This window comes from Siniperca chuatsi, linkage group LG15 (assembly GCF_020085105.1).
Source record: "Siniperca chuatsi isolate FFG_IHB_CAS linkage group LG15, ASM2008510v1, whole genome shotgun sequence".
NCBI lineage: Eukaryota > Metazoa > Chordata > Actinopteri > Centrarchiformes > Sinipercidae > Siniperca > Siniperca chuatsi.
Genome location: NC_058056.1, coordinates 14,196,265 through 14,213,030, shown reverse-complemented (window position 1 = coordinate 14,213,030; position 16,766 = coordinate 14,196,265). Strand labels below are relative to the sequence as shown.

General features: G+C 39.2%; 1 protein-coding gene across 2 annotated transcripts in view; it reads right to left on the bottom strand.

Moving 5' to 3' along the window:
- The window catches only part of lg15h14orf180 (linkage group 15 C14orf180 homolog), a 42,173-nt gene extending 35,006 nt beyond the window's left edge, over window positions 1–7,167 (bottom strand). For both annotated transcript variants that reach the window (XM_044166190.1, XM_044166191.1), the window contains exon 1: window positions 7,133–7,167. In XM_044166190.1, coding sequence (XP_044022125.1) covers window positions 7,133–7,152 — 20 coding nt within the window. In that variant the 5' untranslated portion in view covers window positions 7,153–7,167. The remainder of the gene's footprint in view (window positions 1–7,132) is intronic.
- Window positions 7,168–16,766: the final 9,599 nt, after the last annotated feature.

The window sequence follows — 16,766 nt, the reverse complement described above, 5'->3', positions numbered from 1 at the left end:
AAAAGTAGAGAGTAACTCGAGACGATGGGCTTAGGGAAATGATTTGTGTGGCTCTCACAACCATACAATTTATAGGCCATTGGGGAGTGTTAGTTAGAGTTACATGTCCAGTGGACAGCAGCTTCATATTTCCATAAAGCCTCCTTTCAGATCCCACACTGGGTATGAATGTCAGAAACATCCGTCTGCTCTGCTCTGCTCTGGGGAGGACTAGGATGCTGACAGGAGCGCAGTGGATCCCTGTTTCAGTCCAGAACCACGGACAGCGAGAGAATGGGTGGAGTGGAAACCAGAGAGGCTCCTTTTCCCCCTTGTGGTCCCAAAAGAAGGGATGTATTGGCATCAGCAAGCTGCAGACCCCCTCAGATAATTAAAAGGGAGGTATAAATCAGCGTGTAAGCAGTAATCACACAAGCTCCTGCCAACTCCCCGCAACGATCATAAATCTAAAGCAAAACAAAGCTTCAGCACTAACAAAGGCTCTGCAATCCCCACTGATCTGGGGTTGGATATGCATTTCATAGATTCCACATTACCCTTCTATTGCAGAAATAATGCATCTGTAATAAAGGGGACATGGTTTTATGTTTAAATCGATTTAAATGGATCAAATGCTCCTAGAGGGATGACTTCATAGAGGAGTTTTTTCATTAAAGAAATGCTTGTGTACAAGAATATGGATTAAGAGGAATTTCAGTTTTAATGTTCCTTATGCAATCTTAATCTCCTTGGCACGTGTTTAATATGTTTTGTATGGAATAAACCTTTATAAGAGCCAGAAAAAAAGAGAAGATGTTACCACCTGACATTTTGACAGGAACGAGTAAAAGCTGAATGGAGCCGATGTTAGTCTTGCATTGGTGTGGAGATGGTAGCAGAACAACACATCACGCACAGTATTGATTTGTGAAAAAAAAAAGTGAAAAGTGTGAGACATGAAAAGAAGTTATTGATCCTTGCTGAAATCATGCTGATTAAAGTCTGGGCGAAGAGGGAGGTCAATAATGGTTCACCAATGAATGCATTATGATGAGGTCAGGGTGAGGTACGAAGAAAAAGAAGAATTACAACGACTGATTTGATCTAATTTGCTCGCGTATCAGTTAGTGAGACATGTACATTTCCTTTCACATGCACAACAACAGAGTCTCTATAAGTTACCATCCTCAAGACATGATTTCAAAACATGAAAGATGATATCAAGCTCACATAAGATGAGCCAAACATTTCTTTGTTCTTTAATTTTACCTTGTTGCTGAAAGAGAATCAGGGACAAGGACCTCCAGGGTCAGGATCAAAGCTAGTCTTGTACGCTGAGCAGTCAACTGTAAAACACTATGCCTGAGGACTTATCCAGGCTTGTAGTGGAGAAATTACTCCTTCTTCCCTCTGTAATGCGATGAAATCAAGATGAAAAGCTCAACACCTCAAAATGTTTTGAAATGAGGAGTTACAGGCAAAATATGGTGAGAGTTAATAACTGGAAAACAAGGACCATTAATAAACAAGTGTCTCAAACTGCTGCAAAAATACCAGAATGCGTTCCTCTAAAAGCCTGTTTTAATAAGCAGCATGTTTTGTTTTTCAGGATATAAAAACACCTAATCGGATCAATTACTTTATAAACCACACTGACCTCTAGCATTAAGCAAAGCTGGGTTTTATTACAGCTATATAGAGAAAAATACACAACAAACTTCACATCTAAGACCACTGGGCAATAGAGCAGAGACGGATTATAGCATGTCTAAGATATCAGAACAAACATGTTGTGTACTTATCCTTCTGCTAATCTGCAGGGATCAAAGCTTGTTACTGAGATTACCTGCTAATCAGCACAAAAAACACAAGTGGATCCAGTGGACAATGATATTACTCTGGGTGTGTGTGGTGTGTGTGTTCAACCCCCCTGTGATCAATAAGGTTGTAAGTGTGCGTTTAAATCACACTGCCCTCTGTTCTTGGGTAAACAACCGTGTGAAGGGGAAAGACAGCTATAGTATAGTCAGTGTTTTCTCAGTCAGGCCCCCCGATTTTAAACAATAATGACTTTTTAATGTGGACCTGTGATTACATTGTCATGGTGAATTATGGATCTTCTTGACTGCATTGGAAATGAGGGCCTAAATGTGAATTACTACAGCAGCATAGATTATAGCAGTGCGCCAGGTGAGACAATCTTCATAAATTCAAATCTAATCTTAACAGAGCCAGCAGTGTCAGCCAGTGGAGAAGGACTTTACTGAGGGGAGGCAGGGCCAGAGGAGACAATGCCCAGAACTCTGGGAAGGCTATTTAAGTGGGGCACTCAAGTCAAAAGAAAGGACCAAACAGCCAAACCATTATAGGAATAGTTTGACATTTTGGGAAATACGCTCGTTCATTTTCTTGCCGAGAATTAGATGAGAAGATAAATACCATTCTCATGTCTGTAAGGAAAATATGAAGGTAATGTTATAGCCAGCAGACGGTTACCTTAGCTTAGCATAAAGACTGGAAAGGGGGCTAAACAGTTAGCCCAAAGGTGACAAAATCCACCTACCTATACCTCTAAAGTTCACTAATTAACACAATATGTCGTTTTTTTTAATCGTGGCCAAGAGATTGACATTTTTACACTGACAGTTTTTATACCGAGTGTGCTTCCAGTTTTTATTTTAAGCTAAGCTAACCGGCTGCTAGCTATAGCTTCATATTTGACACACATGAGAGTGGTATCGATCTTCTCATCAAGTTTTGGCAAGAGAGTGAATAAGCATATATCCCCAATTGTCTAACTATTTCTTTAACTTGTTAAAGCTTTGTATGCTCTATTATTCAGTCCAAAAATCTGTCTTTTTTAAACAATAAGATATTAATAACTTGTTTCATTTGTTACCAATGCATGCCATTTAGATGGACTTGTTTCCAGAAAAGTCCTTAACACAAGTAAAACCACAATGAAAAAGTGAAACTGGAAAAAAGTGGAATTAGCTTAGCACAAAAAAAAGTGTTTGAAGAAAAGAAGGATTTTTAGGCTAAAATCCAATTCAGACATCTCACTACTGTGATTATTCTTCTGTTCTGATGGTGAAAGAAAGAGACACACAAAGGAAGAGAAAATAATAAGCAATGGGAAAGAGTCATAGAAACCTTAGCTGAGGTCATTACAGACAGTTCAGCATGCACTGAATGAATCTGCTGTATCCACTGTAATTGTCTAGTTTTTATTATTTGTTGTTTCTCTGTCCAGGATGTGTCAATCATATTTTATTCCCCCATGAAGTGGTGACACAATGGTGTCAGTGAAGTGACGAATCACAGGAATGTGGTGTGGAGCAAAGCAGGGTATCTGTCAGCACCTTGTCAAGGGCTGCAGCCCTGGTTTATCTATCCTCTGCCTGCTTCTACAAGTGATCACAGTTTGATGGCTCAAGCCACGCTCCTCACAGAGACATTTCTTATTCAAGTCACAATGCTGTCATTGACATTTTAGAGCCTGTGGGGTGCTACATTGATGATAGCACAGTTCCTATTAGCGGCAAGCATTCTGACATGCTGACAGAATTCTTATCATTATGTCGACAACATCAATATCTCACACCTTCCCCAAGTACAAATCATATGCGAGGAGCCTCCTACACCACAGTGGGAATATAATATACTTTCCTGCTCTTATCTCCACAGCTTTAATTCTCAATACCCATGTCACATTTGGCACTGTGAGGAAAGAACAATTGAGGACACAGAGCCCATGTCCTATATATATTGTTTCTGAGAATGTGGGGATTGTAGTAAACTGAAATAAAGTTTATATTAACAGTAAATAAAAGTTTCACACGGTGTGCTTTTATAGTATATAGTATTTACAGTATTTTTTGACTGAATTGGCTATGAATAGTATATAATAATATGCTTATTTGTTTTTTGCAGAGTTAGATGAGAAGATCGATACCACTTGTGGTGTCCGTTAAAGTTTAGGCTAACAACTGGTTAGCTTAGCTTAGCATAAAGACTGGTTAAGGGGAAAACAGCTAGCCTGGGTCAAGTAAAACTAACTAATTAACATGTTATATCTCATTTGTTTTATTTGTACATAAGCTGCAGTGTAAAAACAATTGCTCTTGAATATAAGAAGTTAAATAGTGAGCTTTAGAGGTGTTGATAGCTGACAGATTTTGTTACCTTTGGACCAAGACAGGCTTGCTGAGCTAATTGGCTGCTGGTCTTCTCTACTAACTCTCGACAAGTAAGCGAATAAGTGTTTTTCCCAAAATGTCAATCTATTTGCACCTTTAATGGTGCAATTACAAAGACACATGCAAACTGCCAGGTCATATTGCATAAGCACAGTGAGGGTGATTAGTTATTTTTATCATTTGAGAATTCTCCATAACAACACACACAGTTTACATGAGTATTTTTTAACTTGCCTCTTAGCTCACTCTTATAAAATGTAACTAAAATAATTACAGACATTGTTTGACTATCACTATTTAAAAATGTATTTAATAGTCAAGGACACTTTTCTCAGATGAGTTGAATGAAAGCCATGATGCATGCAGCTGTTGCCCCAGACACCGCTGTGTTTTTGGATAAGGAAAGAGAGTGAGAGAGATGACAGAGGAGATTAGCAGTGGAAACAAGAATAAAAAGAGAGTAAACTTTTAATTGTCTCAAGATTTGTCCCTGTGAACTGTGTGCACAGAACATCTCAAGCCTCAGTATTTTTAAAATCCTAGATACATGCTTAAAAATACTAAGGTCTTGGATTAGTTTCCACTTGGTTGGTGCTGCTAAGCGAATATGAAATCTAAATGGGCATGCTTTTCCCCAAAGAATGTATATCTATTATAAATTACCCTTTTGCTCCACTGATACATCATACATTAACCTTTGCCAGCTGACAAGTCATTAACTGGCCTTGTTAACTGAGATGCATCGGCAGTAAGAGGTGCATTTAACAGCCTTTACACCCCAATATAACTTCAGTGCTTTGAGGGTCTGTTTCAGTGGCTCCACCAGGGGCTGGAAACATAAGAAATGAAAATTGTTGGGGGAGCTTTGGTGCTTTCACTGACCCCTGGTCTAAGAGAGCCATATACAGTATTTCTGCGTCCCTTCACTCCATGACAGTGACACGGTAAAAAGGTCAAAGCCTGTGAGTGTGCCACTGAGCTGGCAGAGGAATTAGAGGCCTGCTAAAAACCTGCGCAACCGACTTTCATGGCTCAGTGCTCTCTTCCCATGTCCTCCCCAAGCAAACACATACATTTGCATTCCACCCTGCTGATGTGCCCTAGACAGAAATAACAGAAGAAAAGAGATTATACAGGGGTGAAGTATTCAGTTTTATTGTGTGTGTGTTAAGACAAAAGGAGATATTGGAAAAACATTAAAATAGGTCTGGTAATGAGTGAATCTGGGACTTTTATATGTCCAGAATTACACCTGAAGTGCTCCCTCTCTCCATGTTAAGGTATATTGGAAGAAAGCATTCTGAGAATAGAGAATAGGGAATAAAGAGCAGTTGAGTGAAAATGCATCTTGTCTGAATCCCTCAAGCCCTTGCATGCAGCCATTATCCTTCTTGTGTATGATTCTCTGATGCCTCATATGCTCTGGTAAAGTGCTCCTCTCATTAAAAAACAATGTGATAGCTCCGATTTCTAATTAAATAGGACATTATCTCAAAGACAAGCTGGAGTGGAATGAGGCCCTCAAACGAGTTATGAAAAAGACTAGCTGCTCATAGCCTAATCATGCTTATGTTGATCTCAATGGTGTCTTTGCAGTCAGCTGATACTCAGGGATAAAGCGGGGTTATTACACAGCTAATCTATCCAAGAGAATGGTTATGTTTTTCCAAATCTATTGGTAATTTGAGAAGTGCTACTTTGCAGAAGAGAAAGCCCATGTGGTTTGAGGCATTTGATAGAAAATGAGTGGAGTCTAAATAGGCCTTTGTTTTCTCCCTGCACTTCAAACGGTTTTCATTTTTACAGTGTCCTCACACGGCGAGTGTGTTTTTGAAGCTCAACTCATACTTCATTGTATAAATGGCTTTGGCTGCAGGAAAAATAGCCTGCCACCTTTACTCAGGCACAGATAAGCCAAATAGTAAAAAATATCTGTAGCAAAACAGATTAGAGGTGAACAAAACCAAGTGTGATTCATTACAACACAATGCAATACACAGTATAGTGTGGATCAGATCTCTCAGCTAAAATCTACTTTAACACTGGAAATACCAAGCAAAACTAGTCTTTACTGCAAGCTCTCTTACGCATCATTTACTGTTCTTATCTATTATTGATTTAATCTTTGTAAAAGTGTGTATATGTGTGTGTGTCAGTTCGCCCACACAGGGATCTTGATGATGTCATTTGTTCCAGCAACACAACCTTGCCGTACTCAGGGAGCGAACTGCATTTCCCAATTTCTTTTTTTTCTTCTAACACAGCGTAGAAGGAGCATCCTGTTGCCACTGTGCCTTAGCCCTGCTAACAGCCAGAACGGCTCATTGGCCGGAATATTCTTGCGAACACTAAGTGTCTCGCTGTCAGCTCACATCATGTGCTTCAAACATGATGGCTGCTTCCTGTGTGTGTGTGTGTGTGTGTGTGTGTGTGTGAGAGAGAGAGAGAGAGAGAGAGAGAGAGAGAGAGAGAGAGAGAGAGAGAGAGAGAGAGAGAGAGAGAGAGAGAGAGAGAGAGAGAGAGAGAGAGAGAGAGAGAGAGAGAGAGAGAGAGAGAGAGAGAGAGAGAGAGAGACTGCACACAAGAAGCAAGTGCTAATGGGTTAAGTCAACTGAAATACCAGTTTGGGTAGACAGGGGCTCCATTAGGAAGCACAGGTATAATAGTGAGATGTCTATGTTTACATCTGAGTGCTTGAACGCAGCTCACAGACAGTAGCACAAAAACTACTACTACTCCCATAACTGTTTTAAAAGGCCACCACGAGAAGAATTTCCTGCAAGTGAAATGGCTTTTCTTTTTGTGGAATAAAACGCATAGTCCAACATGCCATAAAAAAGCTGCTCTGATGTGGTTTATTGATGTGAAGAAAGCCAGTGTAACCTGTAGAAACATTAAATTGTGCCATCTTGCATGCATCAATGATATTCTATAAAAAGTACCCTAAAACACACCTTTCCTGTCTCAATGCCATGGGGCCATGCTGGCATCGTGCTTCCTGGCCAGCGTGCCGTTCGTGGAGAGATGACAAGGACACAGCCCAGATGACTTCCAGCACCAGGACTGCCTGGACCTGATAAAGACACATGATTACACAGCTCCATTTATCTCTCAGGGTCAATCCCATCTCTACCTGATGATAGTAGGAACTCTCATGCACCAAAGCTGAGTTCAATTTCAGATAACATTGTCCCCACCACTTCATTCAGCAGCATGCTTACTGTAGATGTGTGTGTGCTAGATCAAAGAGGGGTTTCACATTGTCAGACTGGCTAACCTCCTGAAGGAAGATCACGAGAGCTCAGCAATTATGTCTCCACCCCTCCAGCAATTATTCTTTCTGGGTTCTTTTGTAACTGGTGCAAAACACATGCTGTATTATACAAGAGCACACACCTTATTTGAATAAATTACTACAAATTCTTAATCTGTAAACAACATCTCTTTACTGTATTTTTTAGGATTTTTTTGGGGGGCATTTTGCCTTTATTCAGGCATTATTCATTATCAATTAATTTACAATTTAACTTTAAATATGTTACTTAAAAGTAGCGTAACCAAATTGTGAATTCCACTAGAGTCAAAAGCTGAGATGGCAGTTAATGTGCTGTGTTAAACTAGGCTAGTTAGCCTACCATTTTGGAGGAATAGTTTAGCTGTTTTTATTCTGTATGATTTATGATTTAGCTACTACCTTGTCTATGTGGGATAACAAACAAAATTACCAAGAGATTCTTCAAAATTGTTTTATTTCAATTACAGGAAACAGCTAGGTAAATTTAGCTTTAGCTACAGCTAGCTATAGCAGTCTCACTGGTTTGGCTATCTCTGGTTTGGTTTTTAGCAGTTTTCTTTGAAATTATACCTTTTATGGATAAAAAATGTTTCTATGTTACAATAAATGTCAGCAAATCAGAATCTGGTCACATGGTTACTGTATTTTGGCTTTGTATGTATTAAAGGTGCTATTGATACCATCCAGCCACTAGATGACGCACTCCCCCTCCATTCCATTCCAGTAGTTGCCAGTTCATTGCACAACCTGCATATTTCATGGTCGAGTGGAGTGAGACTCAGACTCAGTCATATCAAGGGATGACTCTTTCATGATACAGTAATGAATTCATTTGGCAACATATATAGCTATACATTAGCTATAGATTTAGGTTACTTGGTGCACTGGTGTTTCATGTAACATTATCTATGGTAATCTTAGTTAGCTAGCACGTAGTGTTGACCTAACATTAGTCAAAGTGTTTTCTTGCTGAAAACAAATCTCATAGCGGATTATTTAAAAAAAGCTGAGCGCTAGACAGTAACAATGGCTACAGGGAGAAAGGACGACTGTATGACCATGTCAGAATTTTCAGATTTTTATATTAACTTTCTTTTCGTGAGCAGTGGCCCTAATAAGACGAAATCATAAGCCAAGAGTGAATTATTGATCAAATCTAAATTGGTATTGATTGAGTCTAGAAATGAAGGAAATAGGAGTGACAGGCCCTTTACACACCATCAAGAGGTGTCACAGTCACAGCATGCCAAATGTATTTCCAGTCATCCTCTCTGGAGCATGAACAATCAAATTTCCTCTCAGTTCCCCAAATGTCTACTAGTGTTTCACTGTTTGTCCCTTGAGCGGGAGATTTTTTGGAGGTCTGTGGGGAAGTTGCAGAAGGGACCTGGATATATCCTTGACCATATGGGCCTCAATGGCTCTCTAAATGTCATGGATTGAGATGGAAATATACAATGAAGACTAGAGAAATCACTCAGTAAATCAACCATAGATGTTAGCAGACAGCTGACACATTCAGCAGTGACACATAAGGGCTCAGAGCATACTACAGTACTACGATCATCATCCCATTTGGTTGTTTTTACATTGTAATAACCTCAAACATACCCAAGATTTAATTTTTAAAATTTAATTCAATTTAATTTTCTTAATTTAATTAAATATTTTTAATCTAATGGAAATACTTTTTTTTCAATTTCATTAATTTTTTTAATTTAAGCCAATGTAATGTTTTAAATTGAATTAATTTTTTTAATTAAATACAATTTAAGTTTTTAAAGTTTAATCAATGTTTAGATTTTTTGATCGAATGTAATTAAATGTTTTTAAATGTATTAAAAACATTTTCAAAATCAAATTCAATTGATTGTCAATGTATTTATTTTTGATTAAGTTCAACTGAATTGTTTTAATTTGATTCAATCTAATATAATTAAGTTTTTAAAACTTAATTACTGTAATGTGATCTAATTAAAGTAATGTAATCTTATTATTGTATCATCACCTCCATTTGTTTTTTACATTGTCATAACCTCAAACGTATTGTGCATTTCCCATGCCTTGATCTGATAAATTTAACGTGCATTAGTGAGGCATTCAGTGCAAGAGCAGAGACACACAGGAACAGTTAGTAGCTTTTCACCTCAGAGAAACAAACTTAGAGACAATGAAAAGTTCTTCTGGGAAACTCAAAAGTTCTGACCTTCATTTTCTTTTAGCAGTTGCCACTGTGTACTAATAATGACAGCACGATGTAAGGCATGTGACTGATGAGCCTTTTTTTCTCTGTGTTCTTCAACACGTGTGTGTACCACAGTGAGGTGAAGTGCTTATTCATACATTGTGAACCAAGGTTATAGAAGACAAAGGTGAAGTGGTGAATAAGATCTTTTTTTCAAGGGTGTCACTGTGATGTGTGTAAAAAAACTGAAAGTACTGTTCCAAACAAAAGGCTGTAAATCTACAGACAATGCTCACAAATATTGACATTACTGCCCTATTGGAGTTTATCATGACTAAGAACAGAGAATATTGTTTATGTCAGCATACCGAAAGAACAAAAGAGATTCACTAGCAAACCTCACAACATTCTCTCCTATTTTCAGACTAAATCTCAGACACATCGTTGTCTCAGCCATTGCAGTGATGCTGTTACAGTAGGTCATGGATGAATCAGACTGGATTGACAGTGTTAGATGTCACTCCACATCTGAAATGAAATGGTGGTGATTACAGTCTTCTCTGTGATAAGATTAATAGAAAGCGGAGGTAGACTGCAGCACTTGTGTTCAGGTCTGAGACGGTCAGGTGTGAAATTAAACAGGAAACAGACATGGCCAAGGATTGTGCAATACAAAAATGGTTCGGTCCTACTGCATGTATAATTGATGAAAACATTTCGAGTGTGTGGTGCATCAAATTCAAGTGAATATGATGAATCAGTGAATTATAAAGTTAAGTATGTGATCCAGTGGCCAAGGTTTATAGTTTAAATGTTGTTGCTATAAAGACACAACATAGATGCAAAACATGTTCCTAAATTCAAGTCAATGAGATCAACTCTCTGATCCCAGCTTTGGAAAATGAGAGAAATGGGAAAATGGGATTCATGTGCTTATAGCCGCTGGTAGTCAGCACCACAGCTGAGGGAGATAAGGAAGAGAAAAACATAGAAAGGATAATAAACGTAATCTAGGCTGTCAGTAAGAAAACACAAACACATTCCTCACAAACAGCAATCAAAATCCACATATCATAATGCCGTGAACCCATTGTGTGTTTGTGTGTGTGCATGTCTACCCATACTGTGTGTGTGTGTGTGTACGGGGGTAATGAATTATTGAGTTGAATTTTCACGGGCTGAAGGTCAGTGAGTGAGGGGGGAAACACATGCCTGATTAAAAATAGATGTTTTCTTATTGTCTGCCATGCCTGAAATGTCAAAAATTGCAGGGATGATTATTTCCAGAGTCAACACTATCAAAATCATTTCCCATAAAAGAATAAACAAGGACAAATATGAGCAACAGGATTGTAACAAGAAGCTGAAATCAGCTTCAGACAACATGGAAGTAAATCAGAATAATACACAAGTGGACCAGCTATCATTACTCACTAAAACCTATGATTATTAAGTAATAATTATGATTACGGTCTCCATTAGCACAACGTAATTGATCTTTAAGGAGCTTCTAAGATTTATACATCCCCTGTGCAGTGAAACTTTACTCCAATAACAAAGATTTCTCAACCAGGAGAAATCCATTGAGGACTAATTGGATTATCAGTGGAGAATTACAAAATGATCTCACGGCGTTGCCAGTAGTCCTCTTAATGAGCTCTGTCCTCATAAACGTAGCATTGGCCTTCTCTTACAGCCTAATTGATATTTCATTAGAACCTTTCAATTTATGATATTAATGGCTTGTCCAATCGCAGTACAAGGCAGGGCTGTTAGTGGGACTAGCTAGAGGTTCCTATTGGATATATTGTCAGCTTCAATGTGGTTAGGATGGGATCTAATAAAAAAGCGGGATTTATGCTTTTACCCTTTGGATACTGGTTTACAAGAACATGGAGTCATTAAACAGATCTAGATGTCCCTGTCCTTCAAGTACACACACACAGACATCCATGGGCATGTAAGGGATGTGTTAAATGCTGCACATTTCATGTCGGTCCTCAGCCAGAACACAGAAGTTGTCGTTTACAGTCACTCAATTTGTAATCTGCTACATGTTCTGTTGTTCTTGTTGCTAAAGAACCAAAACATCCAGATCATTGTCGATCACTTTATATACAACGTTTTGATCCTCAGACCTTCGTAAAATTCATGAATTGAATTTTTTGGTTCTTTCACAGTCAGAGTTTATGATCATATCCACTTGTCTTTACAACTTTGTAATAAGTGTTACCTGCTGGGTGTTAATAGTTAAAAGGCACAACCTTAGAACAAAATAGTGATGGACAACGACACGGTTGTGTTGGGTTCTTACAACCCACTGGCACCACCACCCATCCGTCTGCACACCATCTCTTATACCTGCATGTGGGTCGCTCAGATATGTTTGCATGGTGGTTTCTTTTATACTAGTATGTAGTTTACGTTTGTTTTTGTCACAGTTTCAAAACCACATCTTGGCAGGATTTGAATCAACCAATCAACTTGCTTGACACGCAGGTCCACACGATGCGTTGTTCAGGTTTGGGAGGTGCACCCATTGGCTTCTCTGTAAACCTCTGAAACCCACACTTACCCATAACATCCATCTCTGCGTAGGCCAGTGGAAATGTGCATAACCAATACCACGGCCAGAGCTGAAGCTGACCCTTGAGGAAGAAAGTTGTGTGATCTAAATGCAGGTAGTTTTCTCTTTGTTCACATAAAATGCATGCTCTCTGTCTCACTGAATGTTACGATTCTGCACCCATAAACTAGCTGTACTTCATTAGATCGACTAGCTAATATTAGCACAGAAAGTCATGGACGGACTAGCTACAGCTAGACAAACAAAGAGCCTGGTTCGCTGGTTCTGCTGTGGCTGCTGAGTCTCTGTTTTACTGGTAAAAAGGTGCAAATCACATTAAAACTGCTCGTAAAGACAGAAGCCCTGTGCTGGGATCATGGTGTCTGAAAACGGCGATAATATCGACCGTGTCAGAAGTTGCAGTATCCATCATAATGTTTCACCACGGTACATAGTAAAACCGATATACTGGCACTGATTCAAGTGGTTCTGACTCGTTGGGCTTGCCTAATCAAAACTTATGTAACGTATCTCCACCCTCGTTAGGGGGTTCGGCCGGACAAGTGATGTTTCTGCTTGCCAGACATGACACCCCCTCCAGTTGCAGAACCCCATCACTTCCTCTTTAAAGCTTGATGAATGCTAATGGTGAATGCAGAGCTTGTACGCTGAAGTGGAGTCAGATGTGGTGGTGGTAGTGGTCGTGGCTGGGGTGGGGGTTAATGTGCAATGAAGGGTAACTGTTAAACTAGTTAATAGATTTTTCCTTCTTAAAGGAACCTCCTCTCACTCCTCCCCCTGCACCTGTCCTAAGCCCCTGAACCATTTGACAATTTGTCACACTCCTCTTTCCTTTCTCCTCTTGTCTCATTTGCTCGGTGGACAACAAGATGGAGCATAATGGCTCCACATTCGTTTGGAGAGGCTGTGTGTGGCTCTTTGACCCTGCAGGTGTCATTAAGTGTTTATCCATGGCAAACAAGTACAGTAAGCTCAAAAATGTGTAAGAAAATGCCCTTTCTATACTCTGTGGCTATTTGTTTTTAATGCATGGTTCCTCACTTCTGACACAGCCAGCGGTAAGGAGATGCAGTCCATCATCCAGTAACAAGCTCTGCACTGAAGAGACCCGTCTTCAAACGACTTGTGCATAGCGAACCCTTGTTTTGTTTGAACTTATGAGTGTGGTTGCTTATAGGGAGTGTCCACAGCCACAGTACAGTGGGGAGTGGGGAGCAAGGCATGGCATAGTGGATTTGCTCTGATCAAAGGGACTGGACTTTGATGAATGCTGTTCATTAGGCGCACCCGAGTGGGTTTAAGGGAGAGGACTTAGGGACATCAATGGAGTCATACAAAGAAAGAAAGAGAGATAGAGAAGGAGGGAGAGAGAGAGAGAAAATATGATTTGTTATTGAGGGGTAAGATGAGTAATTTTATGAATATGAAAACATATAATCTTTACAGTCAAACCCATTTCCAGAGTTTTCATTCAATTTCCAAAGCGGCCACTGGGTGGAGACAGCTGTCTTGTGAGTAAAACCTCCTTCTGCTGGGTGCTTCATTCACAGTATGAGTCCACACATTACCCTGACCTGTAGCTTTTTCAGTATTAATCTAAAATAAATGGGGTAGTGTGTCAGTGTGGGGAATTACGTATTAATCTGAGGGAATGAATAATGAGCAGCCATTAAAAACACAGCCACTCTGTGGACAAAACCAACTGCCCTATGAGTCCACCTGACTGATTGTTTTATGGATGGAGGCTGTCATGCACAAAATGGGGAATGACAGATGCTCTCATCCTCCACTCATTAATATCTACAACTGTGCTGAAGTCAGACTCGGCTCCAGATGCTGATGTACAGCATACATGTGTCATTATTGTATAGGAAACGTAAGCTTAATGGGGTTCAGAGGCAGATTTTCTATGACTGCCAGAAGGAAGGAATGCCAAACAACAATATGTTTCTTCTGTTTGCAGCAATAGCGTACAAATTGATTTGGTATGCTGTCTGCCTACATCTTTGCTAAACAAAATGGAGAGAGAACCAGATGTCACAAGAAGTTTTCTGAGATACCTGAGATTCAATTCCGGAGATATGAATACAATTTTCGAATCTGGTGGTCAGAAATTAAATGGACTGACAGCAGCAAATGGGGAATCTGTGCTTTAGACTGTTGTTTTAAAATGCCCTGCTTATAGAGACTTCTCCTATATATTCAATTCCATTGCAATTCAATTTCACTTTATTTCACCAGGATAATCCACTCAGAATCTACACTGCTTTCTAGGGAGACCTATGGAGAGATATATCATGAAATATTAGTATACAATACCAGACCCAAGAAGACACAGGGCCCAAAACAATAAAAAATATATCAAATAGCAATAACAGTCTGCAAACGATATCAGCATTATAAGAGTTAGGATACCCAGGAAAGAAGCATTTGTGGCTTTAGGAGGATGTTGTTAAACTAGGTTTTTAGGTTATAGGTTTTCAGTTAATTTGTGGTTTTGTTATTTAAAAAAAAGAAACACAAAGTTAAAGCACACAAATTCTTTGTAAGCCTGACTGTTCAGGAATTCTTCAAGAATGGAGGCCTGATAAGGGTTACTGTAGGTGTGAAATGTTTAATATCACGCTCCTGTGATGTGCACTGGCCAGGTGATATTTTACCTCATTATTCAACATTTTCATTAGCTTTCTCTGCCTCAGTTAATTCAAATCGGAGGAGTGTTACGCAAACAGAATGGCAGGCAATTAGCTTCCCATGACTTCATCTAAATTACGTATCAATTATGTGATAATGAGGAATTAGACTCATTCATAAGTGATGATGCTAGAGGAATTAATGTGGAGCAAGTAGAGGAAGCAGATGCAACAAATGTTGTAAAGGATTGCTTTAAAAAGCAGGCTTTGTGATGTGCTTTGCACTGTATGACCCACACACTCAAAAGAAAAAGAAACACATGCTCTATGTGTGCTTTTTGTGAAATTACATTGTTATAGTGCACATTTCATGGTGTACGGTCTTGTATTATTTGTTGTACAGGACTAACAGACACGTTCAACGTAAAAAAAAAGCCAACTGGCTAGTTTTCTTACAAGCAACATCATTTGTACCACAAAGGCCCTCTGCTGTTGCTCTCGAAAGGGATCCGTTATATGACAAAAAGGGAGGGCCTGTGCCACCTTCCAAGGATAACTCTGCACCTCTTCATTATTCTTTATACGCACAATTAATGGAGGGTATTTTTTCTCCTTTCTTCTTAAAGGGCATCTCACGAGTGATAAACTCCGGATGCAAAATGGTTTTGAAATCTGCTGAAGTGGTTTGAGGGATGAAGGAGCAAGGGGAGGGTGGGTCATAAACTGCACAAAGAACTAAATTTGGATGTGAAATGAAGACAGCCAGGGTGAGAAATAGAGACATCAAAGGACGGAGGACGAAAGAGGCAAGCTCTCTGATGGTGGTTTTTGTCTCTTGAGATGTACTTTGATACCACTTTCAACCACAAGTCCTGCGTTTGATGTGGGATGGTGAACAAGCCTTCAGCCCACATTTGAAACACTCAAACCTGACTGTCTCAGGTTAATTCCTGGTCAGCACCAGAGACACTGGACCTGGATCTGCAACTGTAGTCCCATACACATCGCTGTTAAACCATAGAATTATACAAAATCTTCTATATTTGCTAAAAAGAGTTGCTGCGTTCAGGTCTTTACAAGTGTCCACTACAATGTTTACACTGGAGATTCAACAGCAACTGACAGCAAATCTGGTCATTGCATCTGTCTGGAAGAGGGATGATAGTCAGCATTTCACTTTAAAGGAACACTCTGACATTTGTGAAATACACTTGTTTGTTGTCTTACCCAGAGTTAGATAGGAGGATCAATATCAATTTCATCTCATTGAGTACAAAGTGAGGTCTGGGACGTGTTTAGCCTAGCTTAGCACAAAGACCGGAGGCAGGGAAAACAGTTAGCCAGCTCCATCAAAGGAGACTTACAACTTCAAAGCTGTCATATTTGCATGTAGCTTATATAATATGTAGTGCTGTATCTAACAGTTATTTTCATTGTCGCATAATCTGGCGATCATTTTTTCAATCAATTGTTTAGTCCATGAAATGTGAGAATGTTTTTTAAACGCCCATCACAACTTCCCAGAGCCCAAGGTGACATCTTCAAATGTCTTGTTTTGTTTGACCAAAAATCCTAAATATTCAATTTACAATTATATATGACAAAGACAAGCAGAAAATCTCCTCTTTTGAAAAGCTGGAACAAGGGAATATTTGGTATTTTTCACAAAAATGACTAAAACGATTAATCGATTATCAAAAAAGTTGCAGAATATTTTTCTGTTGGCTGAATAATCAATAAATTGACTAACTGTTACAGCCCTAATAATTTTTTGAGAAACAAAAAACAATATGTTGTGGTTATTTACCGACCAACCAACAACTGCACAACATTTGAGATGTCCTGGCTTCATAGTATAGTATATATATGTAACTCGGAACAAATCTGA